The 17,811-nt window shown below is 40.5% G+C and overlaps 2 protein-coding genes and 1 long non-coding RNA gene across 3 annotated transcripts; 2 read left to right on the top strand and 1 right to left on the bottom strand.

Annotated features, from left to right (window-relative positions):
* The first annotated feature begins 3,363 nt into the window (after positions 1-3,363).
* pafah1b3 (platelet-activating factor acetylhydrolase, isoform Ib, gamma subunit) lies at positions 3,364-6,619 on the top strand. The gene is made up of 6 exons (XM_070835256.1): positions 3,364-3,417; positions 3,721-3,809; positions 4,199-4,288; positions 4,439-4,555; positions 4,724-4,846; positions 5,323-6,619. The coding sequence occupies exons 2-6, from the start codon at positions 3,729-3,731 to the stop codon at positions 5,581-5,583; spliced, it is 672 nt and encodes a 223-aa protein (XP_070691357.1). The 5' UTR covers positions 3,364-3,417; positions 3,721-3,728; the 3' UTR covers positions 5,584-6,619.
* Positions 6,620-7,513: 894 nt separating this feature from the next.
* LOC139205675 (uncharacterized) lies at positions 7,514-8,721 on the top strand. Its single transcript, XR_011584465.1, has 5 exons — positions 7,514-7,665; positions 7,772-7,825; positions 7,935-8,015; positions 8,165-8,233; positions 8,405-8,721. It is a non-coding gene; the product is annotated as an uncharacterized lncRNA (long non-coding RNA).
* An 898-nt stretch (positions 8,722-9,619) lies between these two features.
* LOC139205098 (hemicentin-1-like) lies at positions 9,620-16,413 on the bottom strand. Its single transcript, XM_070835201.1, has 13 exons — positions 16,343-16,413; positions 15,803-16,096; positions 14,609-14,890; positions 14,256-14,519; positions 13,389-13,664; positions 13,016-13,267; positions 12,273-12,548; positions 11,712-11,963; positions 11,318-11,593; positions 10,920-11,171; positions 10,541-10,822; positions 9,934-10,191; positions 9,620-9,713 (listed from the first exon to the last, which is right to left on the bottom strand). Exons 1-13 carry the CDS (start codon positions 16,386-16,388, stop codon positions 9,625-9,627), a joined length of 3,099 nt encoding a protein of 1,032 aa, XP_070691302.1. The 5' UTR covers positions 16,389-16,413; the 3' UTR covers positions 9,620-9,624.
* Positions 16,414-17,811: the final 1,398 nt, after the last annotated feature.

Genomic DNA, 17,811 nt, shown 5'->3' with positions numbered 1-17,811 from the left:
CACTTTAAAGGATAGGTTCACAATATTTAAAGTCTATCATTCAAACTAGTAAACATACTGTAGATGTAAACAATTGCCGATTCAAAAGAAATTGGATTTGCAAATGTTTTGAGAGAAAGGAAAAGCATCCAATGTCTTTGTCTGACTCAAGGATGCTCTCAATGCGTTTTGGTAAAATAACACTGAACTGTAAACATAACATTGTTTCCATGAAATCACAAAGGGCAGCTTTAAAGATGAGCAACATGGATAATTATCACAGCATAAACTCCAGATTATCAAGCATACAAGAACACAGAGTTATCAAATCACAACTAGTTTAACAAAACATCACAAAGACAAGCACTCTGGTGTTTTAATGCCAACCTGCAGGTAGGAGCTCATCTTCATCTATCACGGTTGGCTCCTGATCCCGGACGCCCTTTGCAGGATCAGTACCAAACCTGAGGCATCGCTGCACCTGGAGGAGGTTCTCCTGAAGCTGGAGTCCATGCCTCTCCTGCAGAGCTTTCAACAGCACCTCCCGGCTCTCTGCCACCATGTTTCTCCTCCTGTGAAATGGGAACTGCAGACAGTCACACAAACATGCTGCCAGTGCACTGACAGACTTAGATACACGGTCAGGATCTTGTCCTCTGTGCTGTGTGTCCAAGCTGTCGGCAGTGTGTGAGCTGTAAAGCTGAAGTGGGCTTGGGCTGAGATCACAAGCTTGTGTTTGTTGGACAGGAGAAGCATGGTTCTTTGGGGTGTGCTCCACACTAGAAATCATGTGCCCTTTGTAATCCTCCATCTCCTTGTTTGATTTCTTCACATTTTCTCTGTCAGCGGAGGGAGTCACCTGTGACTCTATGCCCTTTTCCAGCATGACAGGGTTGGTCTTCTTTCTCTTGACCATCAAAACATCGAAGGAGCTGTGTTTAGATGAGAAAGTGCTTTCAGATGAAAGATTGGGTTGTTGCTGTGGTCTCTGCCCTGGTGTGAGATCTGATCCCTGACTGACTGCTACCTCTTTTTCCTGGCAATCATCATCAGCCTTAGAAGCAAGATCAGATTTTTTGTCAAATGGCTCAACCACATCAGTATCAGCACCCATCAAATTATTAGTGGAGAATGAGGAAGGAATGTGAGATGTTGAAGATGGGCGTATAGCAGCACTGTTCTTTTCTTGTACTTGCTGTCCACTTTTCTTTTGTTTCCTTTGATCACTTAACAAGCGTTCAATGTCCACAGACTTCACTTCATGGTTGAAGAGGCCGTGGTGTCCTATCAGGCGACTGTCTGTGATGATACTGGGCTCCTGTGCAGCAGCAACGACATTTGTAAACTGTGCGTCTCTCAGTGAAGGACAATGACAGCTACCATGACAGCAGTTATGGAAATGTGCCATGTCTTTATTGTTTTGGTGACAGCAGTGCTGGCGTTGTGATTTGGACTTTGAGGTTTCTTTCCCGCCACCTCTCATCTGACTCCTCTCCTTGCGGCTCTTCAGTCTCTTCATTTTGTGCTGCCCATCAGTCTTACTAAATCTGTTTAAACATTTGCCGTCTGCAGCGAATCTGTTTACTGAGCAAGAGATTTTCTCTGTTTTTAATTGTTTGTTGAAAACATTCAAGATCTTTCCGTTGTCTGGTGAAGCACTTCCAGACAGGTGGCTCATGGCGCACCGGATTCTGTGGAAAGATAACCGCTGTTAGTCATTTTTATGCCTGTGGGCCTGTCTCACTGACAGTAGCTGAATCCAAAAGTCAACCCTCTGGACCTGTGGACTGTGACCTTGTGGCCGTGAGGTGGTCTGATTTTGTTTCTTTGGTAATTGAAAACCAACTGGTCTAAAAGCACTTTCAGATAGCAAATTTTGAGGCAAATAATTAACATGTCATTTAAAACTATCACTAAATGAAATAACAATATACAAGACAAAAATATGCTCTGTTAAATGTGGCATTTACAGTATTTTATTTGCCCCGATGCTGATTTTCTCCTGTACTCAACTGTATTGAAAAAGATTAAGCCAAACGCAATTAGTGATGCCACATATGGCAACAACTACATGGCAACGCATACTAACTCCTTCACTGATTACCTCTCCCTGCTTGTGCTCTGTGACAAAGCCCATAACAAACACACTCTGATATTGGCACTTCAGACCTGCCAGCAGTAGACTGAGAAAACAACCAAAAAATGTACAGTCACTGATACTGTAGTTCAAAGAAGGTGCGCAGATGGTGACTATTTACAAGATAAGAGATGGATCATATGTTGGATTTTATGAGTGCAGACCAGATTAATCTAAACACGGCACGGCCGCTGATCCTCCCACCCTCCAAGGACACATTTACTTGTTATTATGAGCAGATTTGATATCAGAGGACTCACATCTGCACGTTATATTCACACTGGCTCTCCGACATCTTGTCTTTTGGTAGGAAACCTTATAGAAAAAACCAGGGGAGTTGTCTTTAATTTAAGCTTGAGTAGATGTGAATAATTTCCAATGGGCTTTAACTTTGCAGATAGTAAGAAACAAATCCATTATGCATCTGATGTAAAAAAAAATAAATAAAAAAATACAGATTCAAAAAATAAATTTACTCAGTTGATCTATAGCCTGACAAAACATTTGTGTCTATTAAATCCTGAGTGTCTTCACACTTTCTACATGGTCAGAAACACGCCTCATGGTTACAATGTAGGTGACTTTCTGTCACCTACTTTAAAATTTGCATAACACTCAAAAAGTACAGCATCCAAATACTGTCAGGCCTTTCTCTAACCCACCTTAAGGACCGACTAATACCAATAATATCAATAACCACAATCATTTTTAGGGCTGTGACACCACCATCCGACATTTGGATTCAGCCAACTGTTAGCCAGCTAGTTAGCGCTAGGTACCAACAGGTGATAATAACGTCAACCACCAGGTGTTTGCACTCAGCTGTGGCTGCTAAGAAACACAACCAACATCAACCTCAACCTTTAAGCACATGTAATGGAAGACAAACGGTAATGTGCCAATGAAATGTTTATACAAACTTATTAACTTACCGAAATTGCCCTGCATTTAACTTTGTAGTTGCTCGGCAACGTACCGCAGACGTGTTCCTGTGCGCAGCATCAACTCCCACGAACACCGCGGCGCCGGGCGAATCCACTTACTCAGAGGAGGAGGTAAACTATCTCATCTTTGATATTGTATTTATCGCTTAAACAGTGATAAATGTGTCATGTTTTCATATGGTATACTTTAGAATATATTACTAAGCACATAGTGGTGGTAAATTATCGGATGAACCTAAAATGCCCGAAAGTACATATATTGTTGCCCGTGGAGAACAATGGTACTTGCGAGCAACGTTATGCTGAAAATTTACTTCCTGAAACTGAATTGGGACATGACGATATTTTGATTTTATGGTAGCTTATGTTCAGTAATATCTCTAAATGTAGCCGATATATAAAGCTCACCTTGTTCCCTTTTGCACACTACAGGCTTGCATAATTGAACGTTGATAATCTGTGTTACTAGTGTGACCGGTGTCTCTGTTAAACTGCATCTATCCTGTGTTGCAGTAGGCTGTAGGCTAGCTACTGTGGCTAATTCTACTTGCCTCCTTAGCTTTAGCTAACAATTATAGCCTCTGGTTACTGATTTATCGGTTTCTTTCCGTTGTAAAAAAAAAGAAACTAAAACCTTTCTTGATTGCTTTCCCAACACAGATAGAGTCATGAGTGCTGAAGACCCAAACCCAGCCGCCACACCCACCCCCTGTCAAGACACCCAGGGAGATGGACGATGGATGTCTCTGGTGTGTGAAATATTTTTATTTAGAGTTTTATCACTTGTAAGGGGGCAGCTACAGTGCCACAACAGCAATCAATTACCAGGTTTCCCAAGGCTGAGATATAACTGTGCAGCCATTGCGTTTTGTAGATAGTATATTATCAGATGCTTCTGTAAATTAGCTGTTTGTTTGTTTTTTTGTTAGACTGACATGGGGATATGCACTCACATTCAGTCAACTGAAGAAACCTTTTATTTCTATTCAAGCTCATATATAAAACATAAAAACATTTTGTATCTGCAATTTCATGTAATGTTTCAAGACCTACCCTATGATGCTGCGTCTAGTGGGATGCTTCATGCTATACAACACATACCTAAATCTGTATATTTGCCTTTGTTTTCTCCATGTAGCACAACCGCTTCGTGTCTGACAGCAAAGACAAAGAACCAGACGTCCTGTTTGTTGGGGACTCTCTTGTTCAGCTCATGCACCAGTTTGGGGTAAAACATAGATCACGCACTGTTCTTTGTCCGGCTCTGTGTGCAGTGTTTGATAGCTTGACTTGTTCTCGTAAACATCTATGCACACTTTTAAATTGTGTGAATGAAGTGTTCAACATATGAACGCTTTGTTGTTGTGTTTGTCTGCAGGTATGGCGCCAGCTGTTCTCCCCTCTGCATGCCCTCAATTTTGGGGTGGGTGGTGATGCAACACAGCATGTGCTGTGGAGACTGAGCAACGGCGAATTAGATAACATCAGCCCAAAGGTAAAAATCACAGCCAAAAATAGAGAACATGATTGTGCTTGTTTGTTCACACAGTAGATTCATTGTACTTACCTTTGTGCTATGATTCAAATTCCAGGTATTTTGACCCTGAACTATCAATGACATGTGCTCATGTGTCATGCATTCCTTTATCTTTTGTTGTTATAGGTCGTAGTGCTGTGGGTAGGCACTAACAATCATGGTCACACTGCTGAGCAGATCTGCGGGGGCATCATGGCTATTGTCCAAGTCATCAAGAACAAGCTCCCTCAAGCCCGGACGCTTGTACTTGTAGGTTTTTTTTTTTAATGTATTCCTTAAAGGAAATGCTAATCCACTCACCTGCATGTCCTGCATGAAAATGGCCAATGAAGTGCATACAGCCATCAAGCTCCACACTGATGTCATGCCTTTTAGGAAGACCTTTGGACTCAGTTCAGTAGTTTGTTGAATAGGGATTTAGACTGTGTGTGAACCGTTTGGAGATATGTTCCTTTTTCACACCATATTTAAAAGGCTTTACTGGTTTTAGAGAGGGCTGAGGTGGAATTGCATGTGAACTTTCTGTGTGTTTGGTGGTAACACAAGCTTTTTTGGAGTTTGAGCTGACATGTGGGTGAGTGGGTAATGTCTGACTGATCATTTTGGGAAAACCTTTTTTTGCTATACAGTTTTCAGATTGATGCATTTATATCTAAAAGTATTACCAACATTTCTCACAGGTATTTTACCTTTTAAACAATAGCATCCATTCATCTGTCTTTCAGGGTATACTGCCCAGAGGAAAATCGCCAAACCCTCTACGGGAGCGAAACACCAAGGTGAACGAGTTGGTCCAGGAGGCCGTATCATCCCTCCCTCATGCTTCTTTCTTTAATGTGGATCCAGGCTTCGTCCACTCCAACGGTAGCATCTCCCATCAGGACATGTACGATTACCTTCACCTGACCCCACAGGGCTACCAGGCTGTGTGTGAACCCCTGCATGCCCATCTCAAGTCCATGCTAGATAAGCCTGCTGAGAACTGAGCAACCAAGGCACAAACCTACACTACCACAGTGATCCTCATCCCTGTTTCTAGAGAGCACCACACTCAGCTGATTAACACCTTGAATGATGGATAGAATCAATTATTGGGTGTTAAAGCTGCACAAATTATTTGTGTAAATCCTCTTCATGGCCAGGGATGGAGACCACTGTTACAGACAATGGGACCAGAAAGGTTTTTGTGTTTATGATACAGATTACATGTGCTGTGCTATAGAGAAACAAAGCCTTGCCTCAATTCTCAGAGAGCATCTGTTCCACTAGCTTTTGGTTCTCAAAGTGGTTTACCATAGACAACTGATGATACAAATGATTAATATGATATGGGGAACTCTCAAAGCCTAATTTACCTCGGAATATGGACAGATATCTGCTCTTCAGAAGACGCCCTCTATGAGAACACACATTGTTAACCTGAGGCTACTGGAACATGAACTAGATGGAAGAGGGTGTGAGACTTTGCTGTTTAGGTGAAAGAATGTGGCTGGTAGAAAATAAGAGATACAAGAACTGCCCTTATTGCTGTAATTTGTCATTTTGGTTTCTTGATATCACTAATTTTGACGAGTTACATTTACTTGGCAATAGCTTTAATTACTCTGTTTTGAAGTCTGATGTGTTTTGTATATGTCCATGTGAATGACCAAATGTTTTTGACCATTACTGTCATTTTGCTTTTCATCATGTCACGTTAGCTTGTTTTTGTCCTTTGTATTTTATTACTTCACCTATTGTAACAGCAACAGGTTTTGACGTGAGAGGCCGTGTTTTGTTGCAGACATCAATGTATTTGAGTAGGTTTGTGAAGTTGTATAGATGCATCTGAAGTTGCTTGTGCTCCAAGTTTAATCTCATCTGCAACACAATGGCCCATCGAAACCTCTAAAAAGGCTTTACTTCACACTAAAATGCTTCTGAGCCTCTTGGATCAGGATTGTGCTGCAGAACTTGAATTATGCTTCAGGGTGTCTGATTGTGTAAGTGATGAAAGAGTGCATTAAATATGGAAACAAGATAGTTTCAGTGTCCCCTGATTGAGAGATTGTGTGCTGATAGTGAGACAGATACATTGCTTGCTACATTTTTATGCCTCATGACTGATCACAAACCAGCAAGTTCATTAAGAGTACACATACAGAAATCAGGACCACAAGAGATTTATTGCTCTAGGTTGACTGGTTTTGTTACGGTCACAGGCGCAGGTTTAAGCAGAGAGCTGCTTTTCTGAAGCCTGAGCAGGGTAAACATGTCTTGCTTTGCTCTTCTACCTCTGGACAAGACAGAAACTTTTCCAACAAACATCACACATAACAAGACACTTCATACTTTCGATAATGGCTGTTCTACAGTACAGCGAGCATGATCTAACATGTGACAGCTGGTGGCGTATCCTTCGCAGTGGTGTTGACAGGGCAGATGGCAAGTGCACACAATTGTGAGTTGTAAACACACCTGTATAGGAGAATAACACAATATGTGTTGTACACCAACCTCAAGCAGTAAAAAAGAAGAGCATAATTATCCTTTTTTTCCCTCAGTTTGTTCCCATGTTGTTTTTTTAAAAAGGGTCAAGGATGCAGATGCCGACAAAATAAGAGAAAGCACAGGACTTAAACTGTGATACATGTGATATACTTAACCATTCAAGGTATCATATAATAACAAGACCCTGTAAGAAAAGTTTCACTTGAGACTTAAAAACACGAGCACATTTGGTTCAAATGCTTCTTGTGTTTATTTCAGTGCATGTCAGTATGCGGGCCGTTACTTGAAGCCGTCTTTTTGGCAAAGGAACATATTTCCTATTATTCACATCCACCCACCGTGAAGGTGCTGTTGAGCAAGACGCTCATATAACAGGATGAATGTGCCATGGATATATTTTCAGAAATCAACACCGTCCTTTATAAGGCGCCACAACAACGGCCATTTCATTCACACACGGGGGCTGAAATTAGTGCACATGCAGGATTTCTTCCTGTAGACTTCTGCGGACAAAATGGAATCAAGGATGCTTCTGCTGTTGCTTCTTGTACTTCCAGTAATTACTGATCGCAGCCAAGGTAATGTATACAATGTAAAACAATGTAGCGCGTTTTAAAAGTTAGCTTACATCTTGTGCATATTTATCTATGGTTTTTGTTTTTTTGTTTGTTCTGTTTTTCAAAGGTGTTCCTGACACTGAACGTGAACAATCCTCGACTATCAGCAGCTTCACTGATGGTATGTGACATTAATATTCAAAACACACAAAAATGAGCGTTTATATTTGCATTAATTTGATATAATTGTTATTGTTAATATAAATTAAATAAGTTAAGTTTTGTTGTAGCCTTTGGTATTGGAGAACCACAGAGAAGTGCAAATCCAATCAACACCCCAAGACAGAACAAAAGACAGTGTAGCTGTAAAGGTAAAGGCAGCGTTTTCAATTGTATAGAGTTAACAAAATACACATCTAGCTAGAATCTTATCAGTTTATATATAAGCAGAGCCTCAGTATTAGAGTCCATTACCCTAACCTATTCTCCTCTTTTGTTCTCGTGTATTTGAGTCATCCAGGAAAGGGAAGAGAGGTGATGAATACACACTGCCTTTGTCAGCAGTCTGCCAGACGCAGGCATAGAAAATGTGAGTCACCCATTGTCTTGTATTCAGTGTATTCCCCTCACTTAAACTTAAAGGGGATCATTAACTTATTGACACTTCAAAAGTGTTAAATGTACATTATATCGAGAACTTAACCTTTTTTTTTTCTCCCACCCCATTGCTTTAACTTGTCTGGATTACTCAAACCACCAGTGAAAAGATTGTGCAAGAAAAAAGAAAATAAGAACCAGAGGAAGTGCAGCTGGTTTTCTAAACCGAAGAGTGGTGCTAATACCAGGAAGTTTGCTCCCAGTGTCCCCATATGACTACTAAGAAACACTCCTTATATGCAGTGTATGTGTGATGTTTATCCAAAGATTGCTCTCGTACATATTTCTTTGTATGCAACTTAGATTTGTTTAAAATTGTGTCTAAAACAATGTTTCACTGAAGAAATTTTGCATGGCTGTAACTTTCTGAATCATCACAGAGACACTGTAACCTCCTCAATAAAGTCTCCACACAATTGATTGTATGGATTTTTTTTTATTAATTTAAGAAATAAATTCCGGGAATCAAAGCATTATAAGAGCTACATGTACCTTCACACCTCTGATAATATCAGGAAAAGCTTCAGGTGCTCAGCGTGAAGAATTGCAGTTTATACCAAAAGTGTATGAAGACAGGAGGAATATACTTTTCCCTTGTTAAATCATCCAAGTGTATTAAAGTATTTTCATTAAACTGGCTCAAGGGCACAAACAACAACCACCACCACCACACAACACTAACACAACTACTTTTACTCACTAATAATATTAACAATTAACTTAAAAAACAGGCAATGCAGTAACATTGATAATAATAATAATAATAATAATGATAATTGCCCTTCACTGCCAGTGTGAATGCCACTGTTCTGTATTGGCCATTAATAAAAAAATACGTTTAATAAAAGGAAACAACAAAAACTGTAATTTGAATCAAAGCCTGCATTTCATAAGAAGCTCTACTTCCCCTCTTTGGTTTCCCCTCAGACCTTGATATTGCGTAACAGCATAGGTCACACTCAGGCCATCTGGAGAGCAGAGCGAAAGTGGGCGGGGTTAAATGGAATGCACCCGCCCTTGTACACATTCATCCCAAACTCTCCAATAAGGACACCAAATACATAACTATAATGCATTGTGGGTGATTTACACCTCTGGATCTCACCTTGTTCACAACAAGAGTTAAAAAAAACTGAAGAAACGAAGCCAAAGTCTTCAAAGTCACAATTTACATTCCTCTTTGCCTTTCCAATAAACCGCACACAAACTGATCACATGGCATTGGAACATTTAATATCCTGTAGCTTCCTATTCTCTTTGCTGTGAGATTATTGACTAATACTTTGGAGGGAGCCAGAGGCCTCTCAGTCTGGTGTGACGGTCTCAGTTGAAGAGCACAGTGACAGACAGCGCAAACAGACCCATCAACATCAGACCGCCTTGAGACGGGAGATGGAGGGTGGAGGCGTGAGCTAAAAGGGAGAGACAGAAATAATGACAAATAAAGAGAAAACAAAAAAGTTAAATAAAATGCTTTTGTAATTATCCTATCAAGATATTGGATCCTGTTTCATTCATAATTTGCCTGTGAGCTCATCAGGTATCCAAGTTGTAAAGACCATTAAAAAACCTGTTATATAGCATAGTGACCACATCAAAAATAAAGAGAGAGGAGGAGAGAGGCTCACTTACCAGTAACAGAAAAGGCTTTAGTCTGGTACATCGTGATATTTGTCACAGGGTTCCTCGCCTTACATATGTAGTTCCCTTCTGTCTCATTTGCCGCATAGAACGTGATAACAGAGCCAGTCTTCACAGCCGCTGATGAGTGATTGCTAAAGAACCAGTGGAAGACACAATTTGGCCGAGAGTCAGCAGAGCAGGTCAGGGACACGGAGGAGCCAACCTTTGCTGAATCTGGACCAAAGATATTCACACTCAGAGGACCATCTGCAAACACAGAGAGAGGGCTGGTCAGAATTATGCAAAATGATGAAAATTGTGTTGCTTTAGCACATAATGCTCAATTCAAAAAAGTAACTCATTCAGATATTTTTGCTCAAACTCAAACCATTGCATTGGCAATTTCTATTATAGTGAATGTTATATATTCATCATCATTCATTCACTTTTCCTCATTTTGATGAATTTCCAATCACCAGCACAGGGTGCTCATGTGTGAGTCATGAAAGACAGTATCAGACATTGAGGAGGTGATGTTATTTTCACCTGAATGATAATAGATCAGACACAGATAGATTATGCATTTGGTTTCTTTCCTTTACACTACAACACTCACAGTTCACCAGGAGCATGTATTTCATGCTTTTGTGTGGATCGGCCAGATTGGTCGCGACACACTGATATGTCCCATCATTTTTTGTAGTCACTGGAGTGAAATGCAGCGTGTTGTTTTCAATGTGGTAGGACATGTTTGCGTGAGCGCTGGAGGCGTTGAGGTACGTGTTGTTCACCATCCAGTAGATCCTGTCATAGGGCCCAATAACTTCACAGGTGAGAGTGAAGTTTTCAGAATTTACTGGAACTGTGTTGTTTCTGACCATCACTGACTCTATAGCCTCTGCAGACATAAAATATAGTAGAAATTCACATTTGATCAGTAATAGAGTCACATGACATGCCTTGAGGGAGTCGAACCCATAGTTTAGTCTTCTTACCAATGACTGTGAGCATCTTGGAGTTTGTGCTGCTCTTTCCCGTCACATTATTGTAAGCCACACAGATGTATTCTCCACTCATGTTAAAAGACAAAGGGCTAGTTGTAAACACTGAAGTATTGGCCACCTTGGATTCATTGAACCACCAGCTGAACTGGCTGGGAGGTATCGATATGGCAGAACAGCGGAAGACCGCGCTAAGTCCTGTCTCAGCAAAAGCTGGCCCATCAATGACGGGTGTTTCTGGTCCGACTGCAACAGAAAAGGAGACAATAGTTCCAAACATACTCATGGCACCATATTCATTTAAATATCTAAGGATGACTCACTACAGTATACAAAACAATCAGTTTAAAAAAGTCACTTACAGTAACATGAATCCTTTAAATGTTACTCACAGTTCACAAGGAGCTCGTAAGAAGGGCTGGTCATGTTCCAAACAGCATTAATAGCCACACACTGGTAGGTCCCAGTATCGCTGTGTTCCAGTGGGTCGAAGGTGAGTGTCTTGTTATCCATCGAGACAACAGTTGTGTTGTCTTCATGCAGTGGCTTACCGTTTTTCATCCAATAAACATGCTCAGCAGGCCCAGTCACATTGCATGTCAGCATATAAACATGACTTTCTATGGCAAGATTCATTGGTTTTTCTACACGTACGTCTATTATTGGATCTGAAGACAAAGTAAAAATTCACAACAGTTATTTGGCCGTCGCCTGAGCGTTTCCTGTTTGTACGTAAATAAAACATTTTTACAGAAACATAAAAATTAATAGCCCTCCAAGTCTCACCAGTTACAGTAAGCCTTGTGAACGCAGTGCTGTTTTTGCCAGTGATGTTGTTGTAGGCCATGCAGGTGTACATCCCACTCGTGTCTATGGTAAGAGGAGGTGTGACATACTCAGATGTATTGGCCACGAGAGAATCATTGAAGAACCATTTGTAGGAGCTGGGTGGGTTTGAGGATGCGTTGCAGCGGAGTGTGACGCTGTCTCCTGTCTTTGCCATACGTAGTCCCGTGATCTTTGGTATCTCCGGTCCATCTGAAGACATGTATATTACTTTAAATCACCCTCACTGAAAACACATTCACATGAATGTGAAGACATTAAAACTCAGAACCAGAATGGATAAGTCCACCTTTGGATAACATGATGCTAACAATCTGATGTTTCTTTCATTTCTGTCTGTAATGTCTCATCTACATACTACATACATTTTTCAGATTTGCTTTTTTTAAAATGTAGTATTAATGTGTTTGAGAATGCAATTAGTTCTTTTTTATGTTTGGAAAATCACTCCCCCTCAAAAGGTGATATGGGCTTTGGGTAAACTGCCTGCTGAGTACTCACAAAAAACATCCAGCTTGAAGGTTTTACTGGTGTAGTTGCTGAGTGGGTTGGAAGCTACACACCAATATAACCCGTTGTCAGAATGCATGACAGGGTCAAAGGTTAGGGTGGCGTTGTCCATTGAGAGGTTTCTAGTGTTGTCAGCATACAGTGTGGACCAATGATGCATCCAAATAATTGACTCGACACCTCCGGCCGTCTCACAGGTTAGAGTGAAAGTGTGGTCCTCGATTGGCAGAGCGCTGACAGCTTTTACTGACGCCATGGTCACCGGAGCTGTGGAGAGATAAAGAATACAGGGATGGCAGCAATTACAGTGAGCAGAGCAGCTCCAAAATATGCATGATACACTGACTGTCTGATTTGGGGATTTTTTGTTTTCTGGTGGACTAATAGAATAGTCTGACACTTTAGGAAACATTATGCGTTTTCTTATATGAGAAAATGATTACCAGTATCAGGATCTGCCTATTAAGTAAAAAGCTGCATTACAGCTTGGGGTTGTTTAGCATAGCTTAGCATAAAGACTGACAACATACAGGGGAGACAGCTAGCCTGGCTCTTGTGGTTTTAGACATGCTAGACAGAGCCAGGCTAGCTGTTTCCCCCTGCTTTCAGTCTAAGCTAACTGTCTCAAGGCTCTAGGACAGTCATGTAAGTCTCAGCAAAAAATCTAATTAACACACACACTACAACAAACAATACTATACTACAATGTATATTATTTGAATATATTAAATTACCAATAACAGTGAACATCATGTAGGCAGTGTTGTTTTTGCCGGTGATGTTGTTGAAGGCCATGCAGATGTACTTCCCGCTCATACTTAAGGTCAAAGGTCCAGTCACCAACTCTGAGGTGACAGCCAAGAGGGAATCATTGAAGTACCATCTGATGTGACTGGGAGGATGAGAGGCGCTTGAGCACTTCAGGGTCTCCTGTGCTCCTATCAGTGCCACCGACGGCCCTGTGATCACTGGTTTCATTGGGCCATCTTGTCGAACAATAAAATTAAAAAATTTACATTTTCATGATGTGTGCAATTTGTGTATCGACAGTATTGGATGTGTACAATAGATCCATCTGCAGAGAACAGAGAGAGAGATTATACATACAGTTTACTTCAACTGTGTAGGGGCTGCTGGTCATGTTGCTCACAGCATTAAAAGCCTGACACTGATAATCTCCATTATCTGAATGTTGGACAGGGTTGAGAATCAGTGTCTTGTTCTCCATTTCGAAGACCGTTGTATTGTCAGCAGAAATTAGTTGACCATTCCTCCACCACTGAATGTTGCTGACAGATCCAGTCACTTCACAGTGCAGACTGAAAGGCTCGTGAAGAATTGCTGGTCCACCTGTATGATTCACCACAACTGCTGCTAGAGGTGCTGTAGGAGGAGAAGGGAAGCAAGATTTGACTTTTTAGGAAATAATCTCATTCGCCTTCCTGATGAGAAGATTTATACCACTCTCATATCTGTCCATTAAATATATGGAGCAAAGGCAGGCACCCAGATTGGGTGAATTTGCATACTGGAAACAGAGGACACAACAAAATTCATGCACCAACATCTCTAATCACTCACTAATTAACACATCATTTGTTTATTACTATCCAAAGACCAAAGTGTGAAAATTAGTCTCTCTCATGGGACATCAAGATTTCAGGAATTCACTGCACCCAGCCAGGAAATAGCATATAACCCGCACAACACCACAAATCATTTTTTTTACTCTTTGGTATTTGCATGGGTTAAGCAAACGAGATGCAAAGCGTTATTAGTAAACTGGTAGCCGGATTTCTCTGTCTGGCTTTTACTGCAAAGCTAAGTTAGCTAGCTGCTGACTCCAAGTTCATATTGAACGGACAGATGTGAGAGGGGCATTAATCCTTTAATCTAACTCTTAGCAAGAAAACAAAGAAAATGTTTCCCAAAATGTCAAAAATTACCCCTAAAATGCTGAAAGTCCAATTTTACCCATAATCCTGATCACTGCATTTGCGCTGCTGAACCTGGACGTGACTGTGTTGTGAAATAAGCATTGGTAATTTCCAGAGTTGCTCTCTGCAACCCTCTCAAGTTGGAGCTCTGGGCCAAAGTCATTCAGGTACATCCCATCAACCATCCACCGGATCATCGGTAGAGGGCTGGACTCAGCTGAGCATGATAGTGTGATGTTAGATCCTGTTCTGTAGGTGTGCCTCATGGGTATGATCATCATTGTTGTGTTACTTGGACCATCTGATGGAGCAAGAGGAAGGAATTTGTGTTATGGGTTTTTGAGTCATTAGAGGTTTTTAAATACATCGACTTATATGGTAAAAACTCACAGCTGATGTTCAGGTATACTGGGAGACTGATTTCATGGCTGATGCCATTGGACACATTGCACTTGAACAGCCCCTCATCATAGCGGGTCACCCTGACTATGGTGAGGGTGGCGCCTCCATCACTGAACTGCACTCCCCCACCGGCTGTGACAACAGAGTTGTCCTTTAGCCAAACATAAGACAGGGACGAGCCGTTGGACACAGAGCATGTGAGAACTGCTGTGTCATTGAACTCCACCAGGTTGGTTGCGTTTGCTCTCAGAGTCACATTGGAAATAGGTACTGCACAAAAAGAAATGACAAGCAATTTATCAGCCCAAGTCACGCCTCAGTAAACATTTTCTTAATTAGTTTATGGTCTCAATTGCTGGTTTCAAGTGTTCTTCAACACAGCATGATGTTTATTTAGTAAGTTTTGGTACGTTTAGAGTAAAATGGACAATAAAGCAGGACAACAGGTTTAATGGTGGGACGACGTTATGACTATCCAATCAGAAGTGATCTTTGTCGAACGAACATCACAAAAAACTAGAGATTGCGACACCCATAAAGCCAAACCGAGGATTCAAAATGGCGGTCACAGGTCAATGTGTGACATCAACGTGGTTACGCCCCCCTTCTTTTATAGTCTATGTTCATGACTAAATACCTTCAAAACTAATGAGATTCCCATTATTCCCCATCGTTACTTTGTTTTTAGTGCCAATTAGCAAATGTTATCATGCTAACCTGCTAAACTAACATGGTAAAAATTGTTAACATACCTGCTACACATCAGCATTGTATTTTTTTATTTGAGCATGTTAGCACGCTGACTGGATCATAGGACATAAGGAACAGTCAAAGCAGTGCTCACTTCAGCCCTAGAAAGCCTCTAGAAGTAGACCTGACCTAAAGACCTGAAACCAGATCTGCAAGCTATTGCCCAAAGCAAAGTTACCATTGTACTGCAAGACTGCCACACTGCTCCATACTTTTGTCTTGCGAATCAATGCTTTGCAAACGCAGTAATATTTCACTGGAATATGCAAATACTGTCTGTTAATTGTCTGACTGTTTTTCAGTACAATACAGGAGAGGTATGCAGGTGTGTATGCATATCTGTGTATAGATTGAGCTTTGTTCAACATTGCAGACTCAGAGGAAGTATAAGAGGCAATGAATAAACATGAAAAGTGATAATGTGGTCCTTACCTTGGACTGATAGTGTTAACTGAGCTTGAAAAGAATTAATTGCTTCTAATGTGTACACTCCAGAGTCTTGCAGCTCTAGTGACTTTATAGTGAGCGATGAGTTGGCTGAATTGTATGTAATCCTGTCACGCCAAGTGTTGGATATGATTTCATTTCCAGGTAATATCATCACAATAATGTCATTGGTGAACATCCATACCCCTGTAGTGACATTGGCCTGGCTGAAAAGTGTGACTTGGCTGCCCACCGGTATGGGGTTCTCAGAGGCAAATATGCTCTGGCTATATGCTGGAGCTAGAAACAGAAAGCAAGGAACAGACGATAATAAGACAGCCTTAAATATCATTATCATCGACTCACAAAAAATCTGGAGGTATTTGTTTTTAGTTTTAAAGACACTTAAATGCATTAAAGTACAACTTTTAAAACCTTTTTTATCATTAAGATCTATGAATTCTCTGAAAGTCTCATTGTCTGAACTCAGGATTAATGATATAAAAAATGTAGAATTAATTCAAGTTAAAGATAGTTCAGCCTTACCTGTTGTTGTGGCCAGGATTAGGACAAGTGCCACTTGATACCCCATTCTTTTCTGAAGTTTCTTTTTGCTGGAAACTTGCTTGTCAGCCAAATGGCCTTGACTCTGGCCTGATAAGTTCAAATCTGACTATATTGTATGGTCACAGCCACCTTCTGATCAGCAAATATTTGATCTACGTCAACCCAGCTCTCTGTTCTCATGATGAAAGTGCTTACTCCTAGCTCACCACCACCATACCACCTCACAGTCCTGGCCACACCTTGTTTTGCCCTGGTCCACTGGGGTTTTTTACTGGTACACCAAGGTGTGTGCATTTACCATAAACCTTGGGTGTTCTGCAACTTTTAAATAACCTAAGTGGGGATATTTTGTAAGTGTATAGCTATATATGACTTGGATAGAAACAAGAGTGGAGACCCTTTCAGTGGAGTCACAGGCTAGACAAATGTTGCTGAGCAGTGCTCTACACAACATTACTTCCATCTATGCAGGTGCACCAAACATTGAAAAAAATCGAGGAAAAGAATGCTAAGGGAAATTAAAATTTATAGTATATTAAGGTTGAGGTCTTAGACAGTGAATTAACTCCTTTTTATCTCATCACTCTTCACCTATACCTATAAATGTCTTGTCATCAGACAGTTTGGTTTTGGATTTATTTGGTAATGAGCTGTATCCCTAATAACAATATTAACAAAGTTTAATAAAGTCCCATTGCAAGACGTTTCTCTCTGTTTAGTGCAGCAAAAGATTAACAGAATTGATATTTTATTTGATGGTGAACAAAGAAGATAAGAAAAGTGTTTTTTAGGATACACAAGCCTAGCATTAAAACGTTTAAACATGCCAAATGGCTCTCAAGAATATGCCATAGGTGTCTTTGCAACAGTCTTTTCTGTTTTTCCCACTATCAGCAGTCACTTATTAATCATTTTGATATTTTTCTTTTGAGCACAGCCAGATTGGGTAAGACTGCAGAAACATTAGTCATTGCAGCATGAAGAGGACTTTTTTCAGTTTTATACTGAACACTTATCTTACTTAATAATGACATGAAGTGCTGTACAGTACATGAACAGCCAACAGAGACCTAAAGGTGCACTTACAGACTGCACAAAGAGCCAATGGAATGACATTTTCATTAAAGACAAAAAGACTTTGCAGGGTTGTACACCTGTTCCTGCTGTTTGTGTTTGTGGGTGTGGTTGTGCAAAGTATTTTCTGCTCACATTAAGTACTCCTTATCAGCCAGAGTTCATGTAAACATACGAAGTCAAAGAAAAAACAATTTAACATCTGTAATGTCAATCAAATTTGGTTATAGTGACATTCATTTTGTCATAATTTAATTGCTAAGCCAAAAAAGACACGTAGAAATGGTTTTGAATGCTGTGTTGGACATTCCTTTAATGTTCACTGTATCCAATTTATTTCATTGTGTCAGAGTCATTTGTGGACTGAATGAGTC

The sequence above is a fragment of the Pempheris klunzingeri genome, chromosome 8, assembly GCF_042242105.1.
Source record: "Pempheris klunzingeri isolate RE-2024b chromosome 8, fPemKlu1.hap1, whole genome shotgun sequence".
NCBI classification, from domain to species: Eukaryota; Metazoa; Chordata; class Actinopteri; order Acropomatiformes; family Pempheridae; genus Pempheris; species Pempheris klunzingeri.
The sequence above is the reverse complement of the archived record's forward strand: the minus strand, read 5'-3'. Positions and strand labels throughout refer to the sequence as shown.